The 22,366-nt window shown below is 30.6% G+C and overlaps 1 protein-coding gene across 2 annotated transcripts in view; it reads left to right on the forward strand.

The window, feature by feature from the left end:
* The window catches only part of rdgB (retinal degeneration B), a 256,093-nt gene that overhangs the window by 228,223 nt on the left and 5,504 nt on the right, over positions 1-22,366 (forward strand). For both annotated transcript variants that reach the window (XM_075364651.1, XM_075364652.1), the window contains 2 exons: positions 3,188-3,368; positions 5,624-5,892. In XM_075364651.1, the coding sequence (XP_075220766.1) occupies positions 3,188-3,368; positions 5,624-5,892 (450 nt within the window). The remainder of the gene's footprint in view (positions 1-3,187; positions 3,369-5,623; positions 5,893-22,366) is intronic.

The raw sequence follows: 22,366 nt of genomic DNA on the forward strand, positions 1-22,366 counted from the left end.
AAAAACTCAGTTGATTCATCTGTCATTAACAAAAATTTCTGGATTAAATTAATCAAAGTAAAACAAACTTGGCTAAATTAAACAAATTCTCTCATTTGAAAAGCAATGTGATGTTCTGGAATGTCTGTAAATTAATTTCTAGAGTTAATAAAATTAGAGTATGTTTTTGATTCATTGTTGTCTTAATACACATAAATAATCACATATTAAATATCATAATATTATTTTTAAGAAACCAAAAATTAAACAGTCATAAACATTGTCCAGTTTGTAGCATTCGCAAAACTGAATTTCACTTTCTTATATGGTGAATTTCAGTCTTATATGGTGACTCACACACAAATTCTTTTCTATTGCCAGGACATAGTCTTATGACATAGAAGAATGATTTCCTTTGTTTGCCTAAATTTTTAAAAAATTCTAGGCACCACATTTCTGTTACACTTGCTGCACACACCATTACATTAACATCATAATTGTTTCAAATTCATGATGAATTTTAATTAGCTGTTGTCCCTTTTGCACAAAAACCAAATGATACAGAGTGTACAAAAAAGATCATCAAGATTTTAAAGTTATCTATTATCTATTAACTTTGATTTAAAGTAATGAATCACAAATAAAATGGAAGAGTAACTTTTACAGTTTTTCCCTGCAAGTGTTCAATGTAACACTTGCCACATTTCATCATGCACATCCAAGTGATAAAAGTTTGTCTCTTACTTTAATCGGCATGTCTGGACTAATAGAAGCAACAACTGCTTCAATCCTGTGCCTCAAATTGAGTAGATCAGCTGGTAATGAAGTCACATACACAAGATTCTTCATAAAATCCCAAGGGAAAAAATCAAAGGGGTCAGTCTGAGTGAACTTTAAGGCTTGCAAACACCTGTCATCAGGTCTGTGTCAACCAATCCAGTGGTTGGGAAAATGTCATTCATTAGTCCCATACAGAGATGTCAATTAGGAGGCACACATCTTGTTGCTAAATGTATTCTCTGGTTTTTACTTAGCCCAGGAAAGAACAATGTATGCAGCACATCCACATGAGCAACTCCTGCTACTCTTTGTATACTGAAAAAGAACTGCCCATGAACTTCTGTCATTCAGAATACATTTAATTTTGGGCAGTCCCTTTTACATTGTAAGAATTATTAGGGATTTTCTGACCTCTCCAGATACAGACATTATATGTGTTAACTCTTCTACTAAAATGAAATGTTGACTCATCACTAAACACAGTATGATAAAGAAAGTTGTCATCTTCATGCTGCAACATTTAGATTATGAAGTTGGCATGTATAGCATAATCTGTAGGCTTCAAAGCCTGTAACAGTTGTAAATGACGTGGACACATATGTAAGTATTTCCTTAAAACATTCCACACTGGCATTGCTAGTTTGCAATCAGCCTTCTTAACAGATTTTTTTAGGATCATGCAGGGAAGACAACTTGACGCGTTCAATATTTTCTTTAGATACCCTTAGTCATTCCATACTCTTTCCTTCATACAGATATCTAGCATTTTCAAACTGATTATACCATTGGTGAATGTTATTATCACTCGGAGGATCACAATTAAACTCTCTATGAAACACATGTTGAACTGTGATTACAGCTTTACCAAACTACAAAAAACAGAAGGCCTTCTGTTTAGGAGTCACCATCTTTGCTAGCAGCACTGTCATTTGGAAAAACAGGGACTTAATCTATGGACATACATGAACTAAAACTGTCTTTTTTACTCTTTGATTCTAGCTGAAAATCAGCATTATTGTCTTATAAGCTTCTGGTCCCAGTTCAGACAGCATTTTGTAAGCTTCTTATAAAACATCAAATTTAAATTATACACAAAAATAAAATTTTTAATTTTTAAAGAATTCATTTTAAATGAATAAAAAAAATGAACTTACTATTGTTGGGATTTGCGAAACAATGTACTAAGACTATGCTGCTTAGGTTGCTCTCTCGAGTTTTACAAAAAGACAGTTACAATAACTCAATACGTCAAAAAATGTTACTAACAGCAATGAATAAGTATACATTATTTATAAAAATAAAAAAAATGAAAACAATAAACACATTTGACTTTGAACACCCATAATTAGTCTATGTGAATTCATAGAACCACTATTACTTATCTACTTGTACATATCAGAATTATAGTACTAAGGAACTGGCCAATCCAAAATTAATTCTAATTATAATTTTGAACATAATTTGTCATAATAACATGTTACATTTTTAATAATTTTTTTTTATAAAGTAGTCAACGGATAAGCAATTTTCTAATGGATCCATGAGGTATTTAAATGGAGAGTCCTTTAATATTAATTTCTCATACCTGTATACCATATAAAACATAGATTGTAAATCTCAAAAACAGTTTTTCTTTAACATTGTCATCATACTCAACTCATGCGTCTTACCAATGGTATCACTTGTCTAACACCACCACTATTTCTCAGAATTATACAGTCTGTGTGAATACTTGTACGCACAAAAACGTAACTATTTCTGTGGGAAAAGTTTCTTTTATTTACAAGCATGATGAAAGAATTTGTGATAAGTAATGAATCATGCCGCAATTATCCACAATCTGTCTTTGGATAAATCAATTTAACTTTTGCATTTTAAAAATTGTCTGTCGAAGTATTAAGAAATTTATAAAATAAAATGTACCAAATACAAATAAATTAACCAATTTAGTTAAGCCTTATGAGCTTAATTTAGGTCAAAATTTATAACAGTTACACCCATCAAAGATATATAATTAACAGAATTAAAACCTCAATATTCTTTTTTCTATACCTAGTGCAACTCTGCTTGTACACAGATCAGTAGAATAATCACCACTACTGAAATATCCTAAACAGAGAGAGGTTGATTGTTCTTACACCTAAACTGAACTGTCTAAAAACCAACATGCTGTATGCAGTACATTGGCAGCATTTGAATCGGGAAACTTATTTTCTGACATACTCTCATACAGTATACATTTCTACTGGTCCAGTAGGATTACATTGATATTTAACCCATCATTAAGTAAAATTTTGTTCAACATCTGACATGTTTGATTACATTACATGTTCCAAGTATTCTGGATTATTTACCTTTTACTGGAAATATTTTTATTACTTAAAAAAATGTGTATTTATTAATCAATATTATTTTAATTTTTTTTTAGACACTGGCAGGAATTGGGTTATTTAATAATTTACATTACTGGACGACCAGATATGCAGCAAGCAAGAGTTCTTGCATGGCTTGCTCAACATAATTTTCCACACGGTTTAGTATCTTTTGCTGATGGCCTTTCAACTGATCCACTTGGCCATAAGGCAGTCTACTTAAAAAATCTTATTCAGGTTAGATTCATATTTTAATATTATTATTTGTTTTAATAAATGTAAAATTAATTATTTATTTGATCTTTAAATTGTTTGTTAAAATTTAATAAATGTAAATACAATATCAGCAGGCTTCTTGGTATTAGAATTTTGTTTGATTTAATTGAGTTTTTATCATTGAGTAGAAATATGTCTTCATGTTTCAATTCTGTTTTGTTGTCATAAGTAATGTATTTATGATTGTAAACCAGTTAAGAGTTTTATTAATTAATATATTAAGCAATCTCTGTTGAGAGTAGGATTGTACCATGCTCATATTTAAACAGATTACTTTCTCCTATGACAATGGTTAAGTTCATAATTTTGAAAGTACTTTATTTTATGAATTTATTTTTCATTTAGTTATTGTCTAATCATCAGATTGACTTCTAAATATCTGATTTTTACAGAAGATTTTGATTGTCAGATCAGAAGACAGAAGTCATTACAGAAGTTCAAAGCTTGTTTAATGAATTTAAATTTTTCATTAATTTTTAATTGTTTTTCTAATCTTTACATTTTACAAAAGAGTAAAACACATAAAAGGTTGAAGTTATGTTTTATATTGCATTACAGTGTTGTGTACAAATGAATCATTTTTATATGTAAAATCAGTATTTATTTATACATAAAGAAAATTATATATCATACATATTATATATATATATATATATATATATATATATATTTAAAATAATAATAATAATTTGTACAAATATATATATTTGTACCAATAATGTTTTCTTGAACCACAGAAACTTGCTTGAGCTTACTTCTGTGTTTAATGACCTCTGAGGAAGGTGATTTAATTTTTTGAGAAAAGTGACTTAAACAAAGAGCAATGTTACATTCTAAGGATCATTTTATGTGCCGTTGTACTTTAACTCATTAACTGAATCATTTGCTGCAACAGACGTGGTTCCCACATGTGAAATGAATAATATGAATTTTCTTCTGGTTATTTCATTTATCCATATTAGTCTATCCATTCTGCAGTTACCAGAGACTTTATAGAAAATGTTGTTTTTTGACATTTTTACTGTTTGGTGAGATGCATGATTTATTTTACAAAAACCCTTTATGTATGAGGCATATTTCAAAAGTAAGACCTGTAGGTTATAAAGAGAATAAAAAATATATCAATTAATGTGAAATGTTTTGTATTTGTAAACTGCTATCTTGTTTTTCTAATTATTTTTGTGTTTTTTTTAAGTATTTTTGATATCTAGGAACAAGCTTTCTAATATCTGTTCATAAAAATCTGCTGCTTGAGATTTCAACCAGTTCAACACTGCTGTTTTCAACTCATCCAAGCCAAGCCGTACTTTTAACTGAAAGAAAACATGCTAGTTACTAGGTGCAAAGTTTGGGCTGTGGGGGTGGGGATCATAAAGTTTCAACTGTACTGATGAATCTTCTCGACAGTGTGGGAGTGCATATTATCAGGAATGATGAAAATTCCTGATAACAGCATCTAAGTTTTTCAGTTACGAATCATATACCTTAGTTTTGAAAGTTTTGCACTATATTATTGTTTCTAGGTCCACAAAATCTATCACTTGTACACCCTTTTTGCCCAGAAAACAGTTGCTGTGATCTTAGCCGACTGGGTTTGTTTGAATATTTTGGTTTTGATAAACTTGAATGACACCACTGCATAGATTGCTGTTTGGACTCAACGTTGCCATATGAAATCCTCACATCATTACCATTTACGGGATGAGAAAAATTCCCCCATTTCTTTCTCATAGTGATTCAAAAGTCAAAGGTAGTCCACAATGTTTGAGACCCATCTTGCATGCAGCCTAAGGTAGTATTTTTTGCAGCAACATATCTTTATATTGTACTCTGTCAAATGTGTGGGAATTCCATTGCAAGCACCACTAATTGTAAAGCGCCACTTTTCCTGAACGTTTGTGTTCAATTGTTCAGAAAGATCACTTTTTTTTAACAATGAACCTTCTGCTCCTCTCTTCATGATGAACATTTTTTTATGCCCTTCATTAAACTCACAACACCATTGCCTTATTACCTTTCTTTTGCTCATTTCTAAATCATTTTTATGAAAATAAATTGAAGTTTGTTGCATCCATTTATCTTAATAGATCTTTTACTTTATTTTGATAAGATTGACAATTTATTATTTTTTTTAAATTGATTATTCCTGTAATATTAGATAAATTTACATATTTTTACTTTTTGCAGTAATTATTATCAATATATTGTTTTTGCAGGAGCATGGAGTTGTTGTCCATGCAGCATATGGTAGCAGTAAAGATATAAGTGTATACACATCAATTGGATTAAAACCGAAACAGATATTTATTGTCGGCAAAGTTTCTAAAAAACATCATGCACAATCAACTGTATTATCTGAAGGATATGCAGCTCATCTAGCTTCACTTCTTTGTCATGGTGGATCAAGACCTGCTCAGGGTAATGCTAGAATGGTGTTAGTGCCTAGAAGTTGCTTTGGTCATAATGTATCTATACGTAGGCGAAGGTAAATTTTATTCTCTAGTTATTTGTGTGCACATATGTAGAATAAAATTGTTGCATGTGTTATTTGTGTTTAATACAATGTTTATTATAGCATTTAATTTTTTGATTACATTTTGGGTTAATTTATTTTATATTCTTTATTTGCAGTTTATATTATCTATAGTTTTCATTTATTTATCAAATGTTTCTTATTTACATTTAGATAAGATATTTAACCTTTTTGGTGCATTACTCAGGTAATTAGTTATTTTAGAAGAACAGTATTTAGCAGTTTAACATATATGATACACGGTTTGAAATTGACGTAAAAAAATGTTTTCTGATATGTCTACTGTTCTACTACACATAAAAACAATACTATTTATAATAGTATTCATCATAATAATATGATGAATATTACATTTACATCTTATAAACTTTATTATTTTGGAGTTATTTTATCCTTTTATTAATAAAATTTCGGGCGATGATAACGCCCAGGCGTTTTTCGCCCACAAACAACAAAAAAAAAAGAAAAAAAAAGACACATACTTTCTTCTTCAGAACTATTTGGTGCACTTATTCCTGTATTTTTCTTCTTTGCTATTTTATAGAAATTACTTCAGTAGCTCATAAGAGTGCTATTTAAAAAGTTTCTGAAATTTGAGTGCATGCATGTTCAGAGTATCATAGCAAAATTGATTAGCATCTTTGATTAGTGGTACTATTGTTAAATAATATCATTTTTATTATATCATTTTATTGTCTTAGTCCTCATCCTCCACAGTTATTTAAAGCAAGACCTTATTGTAGTACATTTAATGTTTTTGTAGTTAATGTTTACAAGTGGCTTATCAAGAATGTTGAGAATTCAGAAAAACCTTCCCAAGTCTCATCGTATGATCCAAGAATTCTGTTGCTAACTGCTTACACTGTACTCAGAGCTATGTTTTTATTGCTTGGTCATAGTCATTCCTCTGATCTAAAGATGGACTTTGTATGTAATTACTGCTATCATTTTTATGATCTGTTCAGGGTAATTTTTAAATAACTATAGTATAATTATTATGTTATAGTTGGCATAAACACATCTATAAGTTTTTTATTTTATCAATTGTAAACTCAGATTAATATTTTGTTATTATCAATTATAATAAGTGGTTACAGTTTATCTTTAGTTAATTTTATTAATACATTGCATTGAAAAAGCAACTATACACCAGTCATGCACTAGCACAATATATAACATCGACTTACCTTATAGTAGTTGTTGAAAATGATTCCCATGAAGATCCTGACATATCTGCAAGCATTTCTTCTTGTTGTCAAAGGCTCTCAAGTTGTGGAATATTCTTGGTGAAATCATGAGTATCAATTTGAAATTCCTGGTGGCTGTGGTGGTTTCCTCAATAAACATTACTTTTTGCATGGGATTGTGGCCAATAGCCCTTAGAAATGATTTGAACACCAAAAACCTATTGCAGTAACTAAATGGAAAGTTGGCTGTATGTGTGGTCACGTCATCTTGTTGAATCCAAGCCTTATTAATTTTGTCCTCAGTTGTCTCATGGTGAATGATTTCACAATAACGAGCTGCTGAATTTATTGTTACCACAAAGAATATTGGGCCAACTATTTTTTTCCCTACACCCCTGCACTGGATCAGCAATTAAGTGTAACTCAGTGCAGGGGCGTATGCTTTTACTCTAACGACCCTTGCCCCCTATTGGCTATACATCCAGCATGTTGGGTCGGGCTGCCGGTTGGATCTTTTCTTTGTTTTGGGGTTTTTTGCCAGCTCTAATGAGGGGAACACATTTCTGGCTTCCCCCCCCCCACTAGTTAGGGTTTTTTATGTGCCCATTCTAATGGGGTACACCATTGCTGGCTTCCCCCACAGGTACAGGTTTTCTTTGTTTATCCACTCAAATGAGGGGACACCATTACTGGCCTCCACACCACCGGTTTGGTTCTATTAGTTCCCATTTGTCCACCTGTCCACAGCCATCTTTCCAGATTTCTGAAGTACAAGGGATCCAGAGTCCCTCCAGTTCATTGCCGTTGCCCATCCAAGCAAGCCCAGACGAACTGTGACTTCATGAAGGGCTATCCTTCACCCCCTGGCTCCCACCTTCTTGCATTGCAAAATTGTAGAAATAAAAACCCGGTTATCCTGTTGAACCAGTGTCTGTTTGAGAGCATATTTGGGACTATATTTTCAATGCTCAGCGGGCCAACCAAACTCTCTACCTCCCGCCTCTTGGTCATCCATTTGTAACAGTGGAAGACCACGTGTTCAGGGATGTCCATTTCTATAGAATACGGGCACTCATTGATATCTGCTCTTCACCTTCTGTACAAATACACCCTGAACCCACTGTGACCGTGAACTGAGTCAGCCAGAAATTGTCCTCCCCAAATCCCCTCACGGCCCACAGTCTTACCTACCTTATAAGACAGTGCATCTATCGCCCCTCAGTGGATGCATCCCACCTCCATTGCCACTCCTGCAACATTTCTTCCCATGCTGTACTCTCTACCACTCCTTCTGCAGTCCATGCTCACATCTGAGCCGTTTGTTGCAGTGACGGCATCTCCATCATCACTAGTGCCGCCGCCAGCAACACTGAAGTGTACGTCACTCTGAGTCTGTAATGCTGCCTTGTGTATAGTTGCAACACTAATATTTTTCTGCTGGCCCAACTTTCATATGGACTTTTTTGGAACTACGTTGTGTAGCAGCTGATACATCTTGCAGGTTTTTTCAATCAAGTACTGATTGTCTACTGCTTTATTCATAGGTGATCCTATCTTTCTAAATTGGTCAGTTAGCACTCTTACATATGTCGGTTAAGAACTGGAAATCTAATAGAAACTGGTCTTTCATTGGCTCTGTGTACTCATCATACTCATGAGGACATATTTAACAAGAAATATTTGGTGTTATAAAGTTAACACAATTCTGAGAACACACAAAAAAACACAGTCATAATTGTTCAAAGGCAACAATCACATAATGATCAACAAAAACCAGACACACCTTCTCATCTCAAGGTCATCAGTCTGACTGGTTTGTAAAAGTAAACTGCACACAACATAGGTTTACCAGTCTTTACAGAAAACATTACTCACAGCATACAGAATGAATCCCTCAACTTTAATCATGTATAGTTATTTTTCAAGTTCCACTATAGAAATAAAATTGTTGGTGTGGGAAAACCATCTCTTCTAAATTTACAACCCACGTAAATTAACAATTTGGTGTTCTCATCAGAAGATGAACATGATGTGTGTTACCACAGAGTTAATTATATTTAAAGTGTGATGTAAATTAATTATCTGGTAAAATTTCAGTTAAACTTTGTGATTCCATTATGTTATGTGCCATAACTATAATGGTTGCACGAGACCTTATGAGTCACTGTTGAAAAGAGCATACCAAGCCAGGCTTATTAAGGAAAGTGAAGAGTGGTGTACCAAGTTCATCAAAATACATTGATATTTATCCCCACTGACACCTTCATTTATTTCATCGCATGGAATGGATGTATAATTGCAACAATAATCACAGAAAAAATAACTAACTAGTGCCTACTTTAACTCAGGTGCTTTACATCTATCACAGCCCTAAGGAAAATCGAGGTAGTGCAACAAGTTTGTGATGATTTTTTAGAATTCATTCGTTGTTGTTCAGTTGTAGTCAGTAACTTTCAATTTATTTATTTAAACATTTATTTTTTCTTTTTTGAACAAATTCATGAACACGATGTTGCATCCACCAAAAAGGTTAAAAAAAATATGTTTTAATAAAAAATTTTAAGTAGTATTTTATTTTTTGTAAATAAATTAGTATTCTTATTTATATATAAATTATGTTAATTTTTTTATTATGTTGTTTATAATTATTCCTAGCAGTTCTGATTTAGATGGCTATTTATCTTTTTATTTCTCAGATGATAAATAATTACCCGCATATTATTTAAGTACCTACTGATGTTTTAATGAGTTAATAATAATATTTTTCTGTGTAATTGTCATCAAGTAGCTTATAATAATTTGTAATTTTTTTAATTTTGTGGAGGGCTTTGGATGTGCTAGACTTATGTTTCTGTATATTACTAACTGAAAAAAATCAATTTTTTTTTGTTTTTGGTTTTCATGATAACATATTTCCTACACATTATCTACTAAATTTCATTTTCTACTAAATTTAGTCAAAACTTTCCTTGTGAACTTTTTCTTAACTGAAACGCAGTTACAGGCCACTTAGAATTTTCAGTGCTTTAGACATTTCTTTACTATATTCCTCATCTTTTTCTTTTTTTCTCTTTCATATGTTTCCATTTCTTTCAGTTCCTTGCCCTGTACTTCATCAATATTATTTTCTTCATTAGTTTTACTAGTAATAACTGTATCATTATTTAATTACAAACTAAATTACAATATTGTTGTGGTTAGTTCATTATAATATTTCAGTAAGTTTTACCATTCTTGTAAAACTATGCTAGAAATAATCTTATTTTAAATATTATTCCATGCTTCTAAAATCATGATTATGTCATTCATGCATAAAAAAATTATCAGTTACACGTCTTGAAATGCTTTGCAAATTGCATTTTGGATTGTATTAGATTTCTAGTCTAGCCCATTTGCCTGAATCTGTGAAATGGCTGTACTACCCACATTGCTGCCAGATCGTGAATTGTATGATAGGAGATTTTGATTTTGCTTTGAATGTCGGTTCAGTATGTTGTTGGGTTCTTTTTTCTTCTCATGGTTTCTAAGGTTCAACAATGCATAGTGCAACAGCCTAGTTTTTACTGTTAGATTTTTATAAAAAGATTTTTATAAAATTGTTATTTTTTGTTCATTTTATTTATTTTAATGTTTTTAATATTTTAATCAATAAAATATAATTTAAAAAAAATTACTTTCTCTAATTTCTTCTGAAATTTATTAATGCTATTTTTAAATAGTGCTCTATTCTCAGTAATCTACTCATAATTTCTGGTAGTCTTTTCTAATATCTGAAAATAACTTTCTCTTTCTCAACCTTCCATTTATTCAAATGTTTTTATTGTCTTTATTTTTGTTATTATTTCTTGATTGTTTTAGTTAATACAGTATAGAATCATCACAGTAACTATTGTGAGTAGTTTATGAATATTTTTAAAGATTTTTTCCTCAAACTGTTAATTACTATAGTTTTCCATTTTCTCTGTAATTCTTTTTATTATCTTGTATATACTAGAAAAAAAGATTATTGTAGTAATGTTATTCAATTCCATAATATATTTTGAATAAATATTTAAACTTAGTTTGTTTTAAGAATTGATTACTATTGCTTTAAAAAAAGTAGCAAAAAATGTAACTTTTTTCTTATAACTGAAAATAAATGAAATCAATTACTATCATCCAAGATGCAAGGAGGACATAGCTAAAATTGACTTTAATTTTTTACAATTTATTACAACCCTTTATTTTTTAGATTTGATTTATGTCTAGGTTTGCGGATTAATTATTGAAAAAATCCATAACAAGTGTGTTCATTCTAGAATAATGTAAAATTTTCAGTGTTTATGTGAAAACACAAAAACATTAATAAAAAATTAAGAGTTAATAATGCCCATCAGCAGATATTTAAAAATAAAGTGTTCAAATTAACAAATTTTTTTTCAGTATGTTTAAAAGTTCCTGGAAAATGAGTGGGTCAATTAAATTTTCCAATTGAACAGAATAGTAAATTATATGTATTTGAATTTCCAAGGTTTCACAGTGTTTTCATTTTTTATTTTTACTCAAATATGTTATTTTATGTATGTCAAACTGAAGGCTAGCTTATCCTATCTATGACTATACAAAACTGAAACAGTATTTCAGCTGTCCTCACCTGTGATGTGGGTTAGGAGGAGGTTGGAAACAGTTTATCCCCTTTTATTCAATATAAATTATAAGTTTTTGTATTTTTATTATTTTTCTCTTGAAACTCTTATTTTCATAATTAATTATTTAAGTTCTTTATTATTCTGTTATAATTAATTAATTAATTTGATTACTCTTTATAACTATAAAAAGTACACTTATTTCTTGTTCCTGATTATAAAGGATTTAAAATATTTTCTTTCTTTTCTGTTTCTTTTTTCTTCAAAAAGTATTATTTACTTTATCTTTATTTATTTATTTTAACTGCAATTTTTTATGATTCTATAAGGTTTGTAATTTTTTTTAGGACCGTGATGACACAACTTCCTTTGATTTGAGTCTTGAGCAGTCACATATTTTACTCAAAAAAAAGTATCAAAAGTCACTATTATTTAATTGGCCATTAAATTAAAAACTGTCATTTATAACTGATGCTGTACTAGTCAGGATTTATCAGCTGTAGCCATTGTATGTAATTTTACTATTAGGCTATATCTTGAAAGGAATTGCAAGACGTTTAGTATGGAAAACAATATTGTGTGGCAATAATAATAAATTGAAAGCAGTAGTACCACTCGCTCCTATTATTGTAGCCATAAAAAGTTCTAATCCTGTAGAATAATAGAAACATAAAACTTGGCAGAATTGCGCATGCTTGGTACGTGCCAAACCTTGTAGTTACAGCCTCACAGTCTACCCAGTAACACAGAATTGTAGGTTCTTAAATATTTTTAATCTTTTTGCTGAATTTTATTTTTGTTATATTGCTTGACTGTTGAAATAATTATGGTTGGCTATGTATTAGCAAATTTTTACGTAATGTTATTAATGTCAATTTTTTTATACAGACCTATTTTCCGAGAATAAATTTCTGTAAGAAGAAAATGGTTAAATATTTAGAATACATTGTTTCTTCTGAGCATAACTGCAATCTCCATGATACAAAAATTATCTTTATAGAATAGTCTCTTATAAGATTATACAATTAAACACAACAAAAAAAGAAAATATTTTAAAATAGTGGTAAGTTAATAATAACAATAATATTGTGGTAATGTCTTAATGCTACTACAAGGATGAATCAAAAATTATCTACACTTTTACCATAATACACCTTCAAAGTTACCATACTGCCTTCTGCCCATGCATGTTTAGAGTTGGTATGACTGCAGTCACATGTGTGAAATTTGATTCTGATTCACATCATTTGCCTTCCAGCTATAACAGTATAAACATGTCTGCTCTGCTAGCAGTTTGCACCAAGGAGGAATAATGAGCAAAGATCCAATTTCTTTGGCCAGAGAGGGTAAAACGGGGTTAAGTTCATCATAGACTTTTATCACAATATAAGGACAGTCCTTTATCATGCAAAAGTGTTTTTCATGGATTGAGAAGTTTAAAAATGGTTGGTGCACAATAAGGATGCAGGACACCTATCAACTTCCACCATGTACGACAAGATTCAGCAAGCTTGAGAAATGGTTCTGGTAAAGAGGCAAGTTACCATCAATGAGGTAGCGCCTTCTTTGAACATTAGTCATGGTTCTGCCCAGCAAATCATCCACAACGAGCTCAGCTTTCGTAAAGCTATTGTCAAAAAAGTGTTGTTGTTGCATGACAACACCTGCCTGTACACAGCTCGCCTTACCATTCAAATGATCAACAAGTTGAATTTAGAGGTACTGGAACACCCTCTCTACAGCCCAAATCTTCCTCCCTCCAATTTTCATCTGTTTTGGCCACTCAAGGATGCTTTGCAAGGTTATTGATTTTCAACAGACTTAGATGTACAAGAAGCTGTGCAAAAGTGGCTTAGCGACCAACGGAAAACATTCTTCTGGGTGGGAATGTGGAAGCTGGACCAAGTGCATTGACAAGGGAGGTGACTATGTAGAAAAATGATGTAAATATTGAAACCCTACACCTTTATGTAACTAGACCGTAGAACCAAAAGTGTAGATAATGTTTGGTTCCTTCTTGTTAAAGAAATCAGACATTTTGGAAATGGAGTAGGATTCTGATAAATATAAACATAATTTTTAAATAAAAAATTAAGTAAATTAAATTGAATTTTTTTATGTATTAACATATTATTATGATTAACATTTAGTTTAAAAGGATGTCTGAGTCCAACAAAAATTCTTCATATGTTTGTATTAATTATCATGGATAGAATGTGTATAATGAATATTTGAAGTACTTTATAAATTCAGGATGAATAATAGAATAGCAGTAACATTAATTGACACAAATGTAAATTTAAAAAAAAAATTTAAAGCCCCCATAGTCTAAGCACATATTATTATTGGATTACAAAAAACTATGTTATGAGTGAACAAAAACCAAACCTGTTTGAAATAGTTGGGTTAATACAAAAAAAAATTAAAAGAACAAAAATGTTATTCAACTACATGAATCACAAGCAATAAAATATTTAAATAAAAATTAAAGTTGAAGTACAGTTCTATAGTGTTACAGTGTTCATTCTAATTATTTCAAAGGAATTAAAAACAGTAAAACATACAAACCTGTGTAGAACAAAAGGTAAATATTATTTAATTACTATCAGGTGCAATATAATTTATGATGGATTTTTTGTTTGTTTCTAAAGAATTCTACTGCAGTATTTCCTTTCAAGGTGCATTTTATATAACCTCTTTAAATCAAGCTATAACTAATTCTACAATTTTGTATTGCTAAGAAAAATATAATGTGCTGATTGCAGCTTGTGTTCAGTATGGCTGGGTAAAATTACCTAGGGGACAAGGTTACAGTAAATAACCAACATTTGATGTAATTATTTGTTGTTCTGTAATGAAAGGTGTACCTATATTGATAAAAACTAATTATTATACATAGTGTGACATCTAAGTACTGAGACTGAAATCATTAAAGGACACTCATAGTCTGTAAAAAGCACTTTATTATACCCACTTTTGTACGTTCACATTTCTCATACAACAAATTGAATGCTCAAGAAACATAGCCTTCAGTTTACTTGTCACAGTTATCTTCTGGATTGATGACATTCTTGAATTTCATCCCCTTCATCATAATTTTTATTTTATAATATAATAAAACAATCAACTGATGCTAAATCTGGGAAATAGGGTGGGTGGAATAACATGGGATTCCTTATTTTGCCAAAAATGAAGAAGTGACAGTAGAAAAATGAAGTATGTTTTGTCATGCAGAAGAAAAACCAAAACTTGTCTTGTACAAATCATAGGCCTTATTTGATGAATTCAAGCTGTCAATCTTATCATTTCTTTATAAAATTTACCATTTGGTTTTATTTTTCTGAACTAATACATAATGAATCAATGAAACTGTAAAAAAAAAAATTGTCTACATACAAGTTTTGCAGTCTTTTTTATTGAACTTTTGGTTTCTTTAGACTCAGTCGATTGCACTTAGATGTTTTGTTTGATAATACATGAAGCACTTTTTTTAATCACCCTTTGCAATCCGATTTAAAAAATTTCTATTCTCATCAGTTATCATAATGAGTTCAGCAAACTGATATTTTTGTTCCGATATTAAAAGTAATGTTTTTACCTAAAATCTTACTCTACTGTCTCCCCATTAACCTTTGTCATTTCTTCTCATATCAAAACATTGAATTGAATGTTTTGAAAGTTTTCTGCCAATTTTTGTTTCAGAAAGTTGACAGATATCATCCTATCCATTTGTTATTTTATCTCTCATTCTTCTTTGAACTTTTATGCCACTTAAACAGTTTTTCTTTATAAACATTTTTGAGTAGTAGCATCTCTGCCTTTCATCCAGAGGTTCCAGGTTCAAGTTCCAGTCATGCAATTTTTCACTTGCTACAAAATTCATTATCTCTTATTGGTAACTGTTATTGGGTATCAACCTGTCATCACTGTATAATTAAATAAACAGTCGAGGATTTAATTACAGTTGATTTAATACAGCAAAAGAATTAAAGTTTTATTCTAATCTTATTAATGAAATATTTATTATTTGAATGACTATATATGAATAAATTAGTTTATTAAGTATTATTTTTTAATATATATTTTTTACGATAAAAATCATTTAATCATTTGTAATTTATAAATAGGATGCTTTAATTTATGTATAAGATATTTTATATAGATGAATGTGTAATTAAAAGGAGTTAGTGCATCAAAATTATGATATTTTATAACAGGTGTGGACCAGGAATTGTTACAAAAAGAGCAGAGGTCTGATTACATTTAAAAATTTATGTATAACTCATCAACAATACTACATGATTGAATGGATTTACTCACACATCGTACTTAATGTGTTTGGTGTTGGTATTCAGTGACAAAACCAACTTTTAAATAATTATTTTATTGTAGTCTTTATTTACATTCTGGAAAGTTTTAACTGAGGTAAATTAAAAATTAAAAAAAGAAAAAGAAAAAAGATCTTAAAATTAAATCTACTAAAATATTTAGCTCAGTGCTACTAACGCTTTAGTAGATCAATATGTTTAATGATCTTGTATCGCTTCTGCTTATTGGTGCATAAATTGGTTGGTTGATTTGTATGATTAGTGTTAAGTTAATAAACAGTGGTTGATAGTGCCTTGGAGTGGATTATGTTAATGGGCATGAAGAATTTTAGGGCTCTACAATCTTTTTTTCTTGCTGTTAATGATATATTTGAATGGCATGTTGTAGTTTTTATGTATACCTGTGTGTTATTGTTATTGATAACAATTAACAATAATTATGATAATTGTTAACTTAACATCTCAAATGAATTAAGATAGTATAAATAATTTGCCCTGATTTTTTTTCTGCTAATAATTTGCTAGTAATTGTTCTCTTTTGCACCTATGGGCCTAGAATCGCACAAAATGCACTCATTACTGGTGATTATTTAGCACTTTAGATTAGATTATAATGATAAGATTAGATAATGATAATTTGATTATAATGATTAGAGAATGATTATCAGAAGATGACAATCATTATCCTTTAGATTAATTATTTACAGCGTTTACACATTACGACTTTTCTTATTTTTTTTTAAATTTTAGAGATTTCTAAGAACTGTTTAAAGATTTTTTTTTAAGAAGTGTTATCTAATATCTAGCCATGATGATTAATTAATGTTGTTTATTTATTTCTATTTTTCTGTATCAGCTTTTTATAAAAAAAGAAAATATCCGTTTTTAAATCAACAGAAATAAATTTTTATTGTTTACATTAAATTTCTTATTTCAGTTGATATTTAAAGAATTGAAAAATTATTATTGATACATTTAAGTACATTCTATGTTTAAGTCACTTTTGCATATTTTTAAAAAGCTTAAAACCTTCAGATGTTTTTGTTTGGTCTTTATGAAAAGCCCTGGCTTTTTATAGAAATCAAAGCTTTGACTTCTGATTCCGTGAACTTGAAGGATATGACATATAAGAATCACATGCAACCTAAATCATTAATTTAAGCAAATATATTAAGTTAAAAATAATAAATTTGTCAATCTTATCATGGAATAAATTCATCTATTTAAGGAATTATGTGGATAAAAAAAAGGTATCCACATTTTTATTTGTATATATATATATATATATATATATATGACTGTAGCCAGTCTAAGGCCAACCATTCTATTAGTGTTAATTTAACCCTTAATTGGGTAATTAGGGTACTTAAGTCTCAAGTCCAAAACCCAGCCTTTGACCTGGATATTTTATTTGCAATCGATATTTTTTTTGTTATCTGCAATTAATACAAGGTTTATTTTTTTTCAAAGTCCGATCAGTCACGAAATTAAAACCACAGTGAAAATAAAAAATCTTTTATTTATAACAAGTACTTACATAGTTACGCCATTTCTCTACATAGTCGCCTCTCCGATTTAGACATTTGTCGTAGTGTGGTACCAATTTTCCAATACCCTCGTTATAGAACGGAGCCGCCTGTGTTTTCAGCCATGTTTCTACACTGGTCTGCAGCTTGATGTCTGTGCTAAAATGTTGTCCTCCTAGCCAGTGTTTCATGTGAGCAAAGAGGTGAAAATCAGAGGAGCCACCAAGTCCGGGCTGTATGGTGGGTGATCAAACAGTTCCCAACGAAAACGCTGCAGGAGCTTCTTTGTTGCAGCTGCAGTGTGCGGCCGAGCATTGTCATGGAGAAAGATAATGCCTGATGACAACATTCCTCTCCGCTTATTCTGAATTGCCCTTCGTAGACGTTGAAGAGTCACGCAGTAAGAGGTGGCAGTGATGGTCGCCACGTTCCATGAATTCCACCAAGAGCTGCAGACCAGCGTAGAAACATGGCTGAAAACACAGGCGGCTCAGTTCTATGACGAGGGTATTGGAAAGTTGGTTCCACGGTACGACAAATGTCTAAATCAGAGTGGCGACTATGTAGAGAAATAGCGTAACTATGTAAGTACTTGTTACAAATAAAAAATTTTTTATTTTCACTGTGGTTTTAATTTCGTGACCGATCGGACCTTGAAAAAAAATAACCCTCGTATAATTCCATATATAATTATTATATGAAGAATAAATATTTTAATAAAAGTACAATAGTTTTATGCGGACATCAACATCATTTGTTCAACAGCTTATAGAGACGTCTTTTATTTAAATAATATAATAGTCACAGATTTGAAAACAAACACCTAGATGCGCAGTGATTCTACTTGGCATGTGTTAACTAATGTTCACACTGCTAATTAGTACAGTAGAAGGAATAGTGTGCTGCAGCAGAACATCATAGATAGCATCATAGTTGTCAGTCTAGCAAATTCCATTCCTTTCTTGCACATCAACTGAGCAACTTTTAAGTTTTGATGAGTAATACTAACCATTTATGCAATCAGTGGGTTCATATGAGGATAATTTTTTTGAGATTCATTTTAAATTTCCTACCACTTTTTTCTCAAATTAAAGAATTGAACCCTTTTTAGGCTTAATATTTTTTACATACTTCAAAATTAATTTTTTCATCACCTTCAGTAATTTTATTTATATCTAGTACGTGTAATTATTTTAAAGAATAAATAAATAAATGATTTGTTAGAGCCTTATTTCTCAAGTGCCTGGTTATGGAATTACCATCAGTGCAGGTACATATTATGAAACTTTAAATTAATTAATAACAATGTTTTACGTCAGGTAATTTTCACAATATGATCACTTGAGTACAAAAGTGCATCACCCTGCAGGACAGTCAGTTTGAATATCTTTTGTAAAAGTATGTAAAGTAGATATGTAAACTTTTGCTAATGTAAATATAAAATTTAATTTAATTTAAATTTTTATTTTTTCATTTAAATCATAAAATATTACATGTTGCAGCTGTGTTTAGTCTATAGCACTTTTACACTGCTCACCTGGTACAAATCTCCAAAATTTTGGCACAGAGCATACTTGAAAACTGTTAAAATGTGTTGATCTATTTGTTATTGAATCAGGATATCTAGTTGTAATAGTGATAACTATGATCAACAAAATAAATGAAACTTCTATATTAGGTTTTTAATTTTTTAATTGTTTTACAGTGCTGTAGATAGGTAAAATCTTAAACATAAAAATCCATGAATAGGTAGGTATAACTAAGTGTAGAGTTTTTCAGGAAATAATTTGGCCAGCCAGTTGGTGTAGTGGTTACAATGTTGCCATCTTAATCAGCAGATTTTAGGTTCAATTTTTGGTAAGGTCTGGTATTTTTCATCTTTTAATGCATTCATTTTATTAGTTTTTTTTTGTTAAAATATATTTGTAGCATGCCAGAAGGAAAATCATAAAATTAAAAATAATATAAAATAAAGATGCGGCTCTCTTTGGCAGAGTGGTAGCAACTTGGCTTTCATGCGGAGGTCCTGTGTTTTTGAATCCTAGTCAGGCATGGCATTTTTCATTTGCTGCAAAATTTCATTTCCATATCCCACACGCAAGCTTCAACCTTACATGGTAATATCATCAAGCCATATTACATATCATCATCATATAACAAAATATTTTTGTTTTTTTATATTTTGAAAAAGAGATCTTTCTTTACACTTATATATACATAACTACTGTTATGTACAGTCAAATCATTCTATAATGGATTTAAAGGGAGATTTAAAGCTCAGAATTTTCGCAGCTGTAAAGAGATTTTCATTACAGAGGAAAATGAGAAAAAATTACAGAATTGCATATTTTCAAATAACATCACTTAAAGAAGTGATGTGATGTGAATTCATATTTAATTCAAGTACCAAGACTGTAGTTATTCAGAACTATATAACACTTATTCAAATACACTGACACACTACAAAAATATCGAAAAAGTAAAAAATGAAAAATGAAACTTCTATGATTTTATTCATAAACAAAAGAACATTTCAAATACACACAAATTATGAAAAAATTTTCACTTTTAAAGTTAAAAATTTCACTTATATTAGTCAGTTTTAATGAATATTTATTCCTGTTTAAAGTAACTGGTATTTTTTAATTGTTTACGTTTTGATTATAAGAACGTGTCTTCTATTTTTCTTCATTGTTCAGAACCTGCCACTGTAAATTCTCATCAATGTCATGACAGCTGAAATACATATAAACAAGATGAATAGCTTCAAGAGCTTCTTTATTGGAAGGTATTATCTCTGGTTCTGTTTCATTCTCTTCTTCACTTCTCATAATTTTGAGTGATTACATTGTCTATTATTGTTCATGTCCCAAAGGTAATGGTGGTCAAGTCATCATTGATGCTTACGTAACATCCAAATCATTTTTTGCAAGTTATTGAGGCACTTGAGATTGTTTTATCCGCTCAGTTAGCAAAATATCATTTTCTAAATCACATCTGGAATTATTCTTTTCAGTATGTACAACAAAGCTAGCGTAACGGAATGCATTTTTTATTGTTGCTTCAGTCACATTTTTGCATAATTTTTGGAGCAGACTTACTGAATGATTCAGAGTGAATCTTTGTTTTGTAACAAATCCATTTCTTTAATAAGCCCAGACAATATTTTCTTCTTGCAGTAGCCTTTGAGATATTTAATAACTCCCTGGTATATCGGCTGAAGAACAGTTGTATTTGCTGGTAAAAGTTGAATTTTTATGTTTTGTAATTCCATAATGTCGATGAAGAAAAAATTGTTTAGCAGTCATCCACGCTTTTTATTATTGTGATAGTTCACCAATAGAGTTTTTAAATTTTTAAAGCATCTCACTATTATTGATTTTCCGTTAACTAACAAAGTATGTTTCTCAGTCTCTCATGTTAACACAGACAAAAACAGTGATCTGTTCTTATGAAAATCTATATATTTTCTCTCATTTGAATTTTAATGTTTTATCAGAGAGCTCTTTAAAAAAAATCCTGTTTCATCAGCATTGAATATGTATTCTTCCTTGTAACTATTACATATTCTAGGCCATGGAGTTTTCAATCAGTCATTTGTAGCATTCAAATCAACATCTTTCGCTTCCCTGCTAATTTTAGCGAAAGAAATGTTGTATCTTCTTAAATTTTTCTACCCAACCAGCAGAAGTTTTAAAATTATTGTCGTCTAACCCTTGAGTGAAGAGTTTAGCTTGGGTTCATAACTTTGTTTTTGTTGAAACCAATGTAAAACAGTTTGATCAATTTATTCAGTCCAGTTTTCGAAGCTTTTTAAAATTACTCTTTTCAGTGTAAGCTAACTGAACTTTGTGTGTATTTTTCCATATTCTGCATACTGATGAGCTCACTAAGTTAAACTTCTGATTAACATCATCAACTTGTTTAACATCTTTCTCTAATTCAAGAATGACTTCCATTTTTTCTTGCAAAGGTAGGATTTTATGCTAAGACAACATGGCTGAAAAAATAAACTTGGGTTTAAATAATAAAATAACTAAGCTGTAAAGACAGCTACACTAATTTAACAGAAAAAACAATCTGCAAACAAATACCGCTCAGAATTCGAAATGCTCGCTCAACATTCTAAACAAACAACTGGCCAGGCCTGACCACCTGACCTAAGTTGTTGTGATGTGATCATGTTTTTCCTGGAAAAAATGAGAATGAGGGAAATGCTGTATACTGATCACCCATACTCCACTGTAAAATACTGAGAATCTAGTCTTTTACTACTGCATTCAGTAGAACAGCAGGCCTACTACCTACCTTGGCTTATCATTCACTCTCTCTCTCTCTCTTCATAATATAGTAGTCTACCCTTCTAACAGCCTGTTCTTAAACTGTATACAGTTGTAAAATTTTACGAAAACTTTATTTTCACCTAAAAAAGCTGGCAGCTTGACACACGTGGGAACCACTGTAAAGAGATTACTGGGATTTTGTTGGCTGTACTAAAGAAATATAAATACCATACTTTTGTATAGCAGTGTGAAGGGACAAGAGATATTGCTGCTATAGTGAGAGTTCCATTATAAAGAGAGCTGCAGTAGGGAGATTTGACTTTCTATATAAATAAAATACTAAAAAACTTGTGTGCGTGTGCATGTGTGTGTGCGTGTGCGTGTGTGTGTGTGTGTGTGTGTGTGTGTGTGTGTGTGTGTGTGTGTGTGTGTGTGTGTGTGTATATATATATATCTTATATATAAAAAAGTAAACAT

Source organism: Lycorma delicatula, chromosome 4 (genome assembly GCF_047948215.1).
Source record: "Lycorma delicatula isolate Av1 chromosome 4, ASM4794821v1, whole genome shotgun sequence".
Taxonomy (NCBI): domain Eukaryota; kingdom Metazoa; phylum Arthropoda; class Insecta; order Hemiptera; family Fulgoridae; genus Lycorma; species Lycorma delicatula.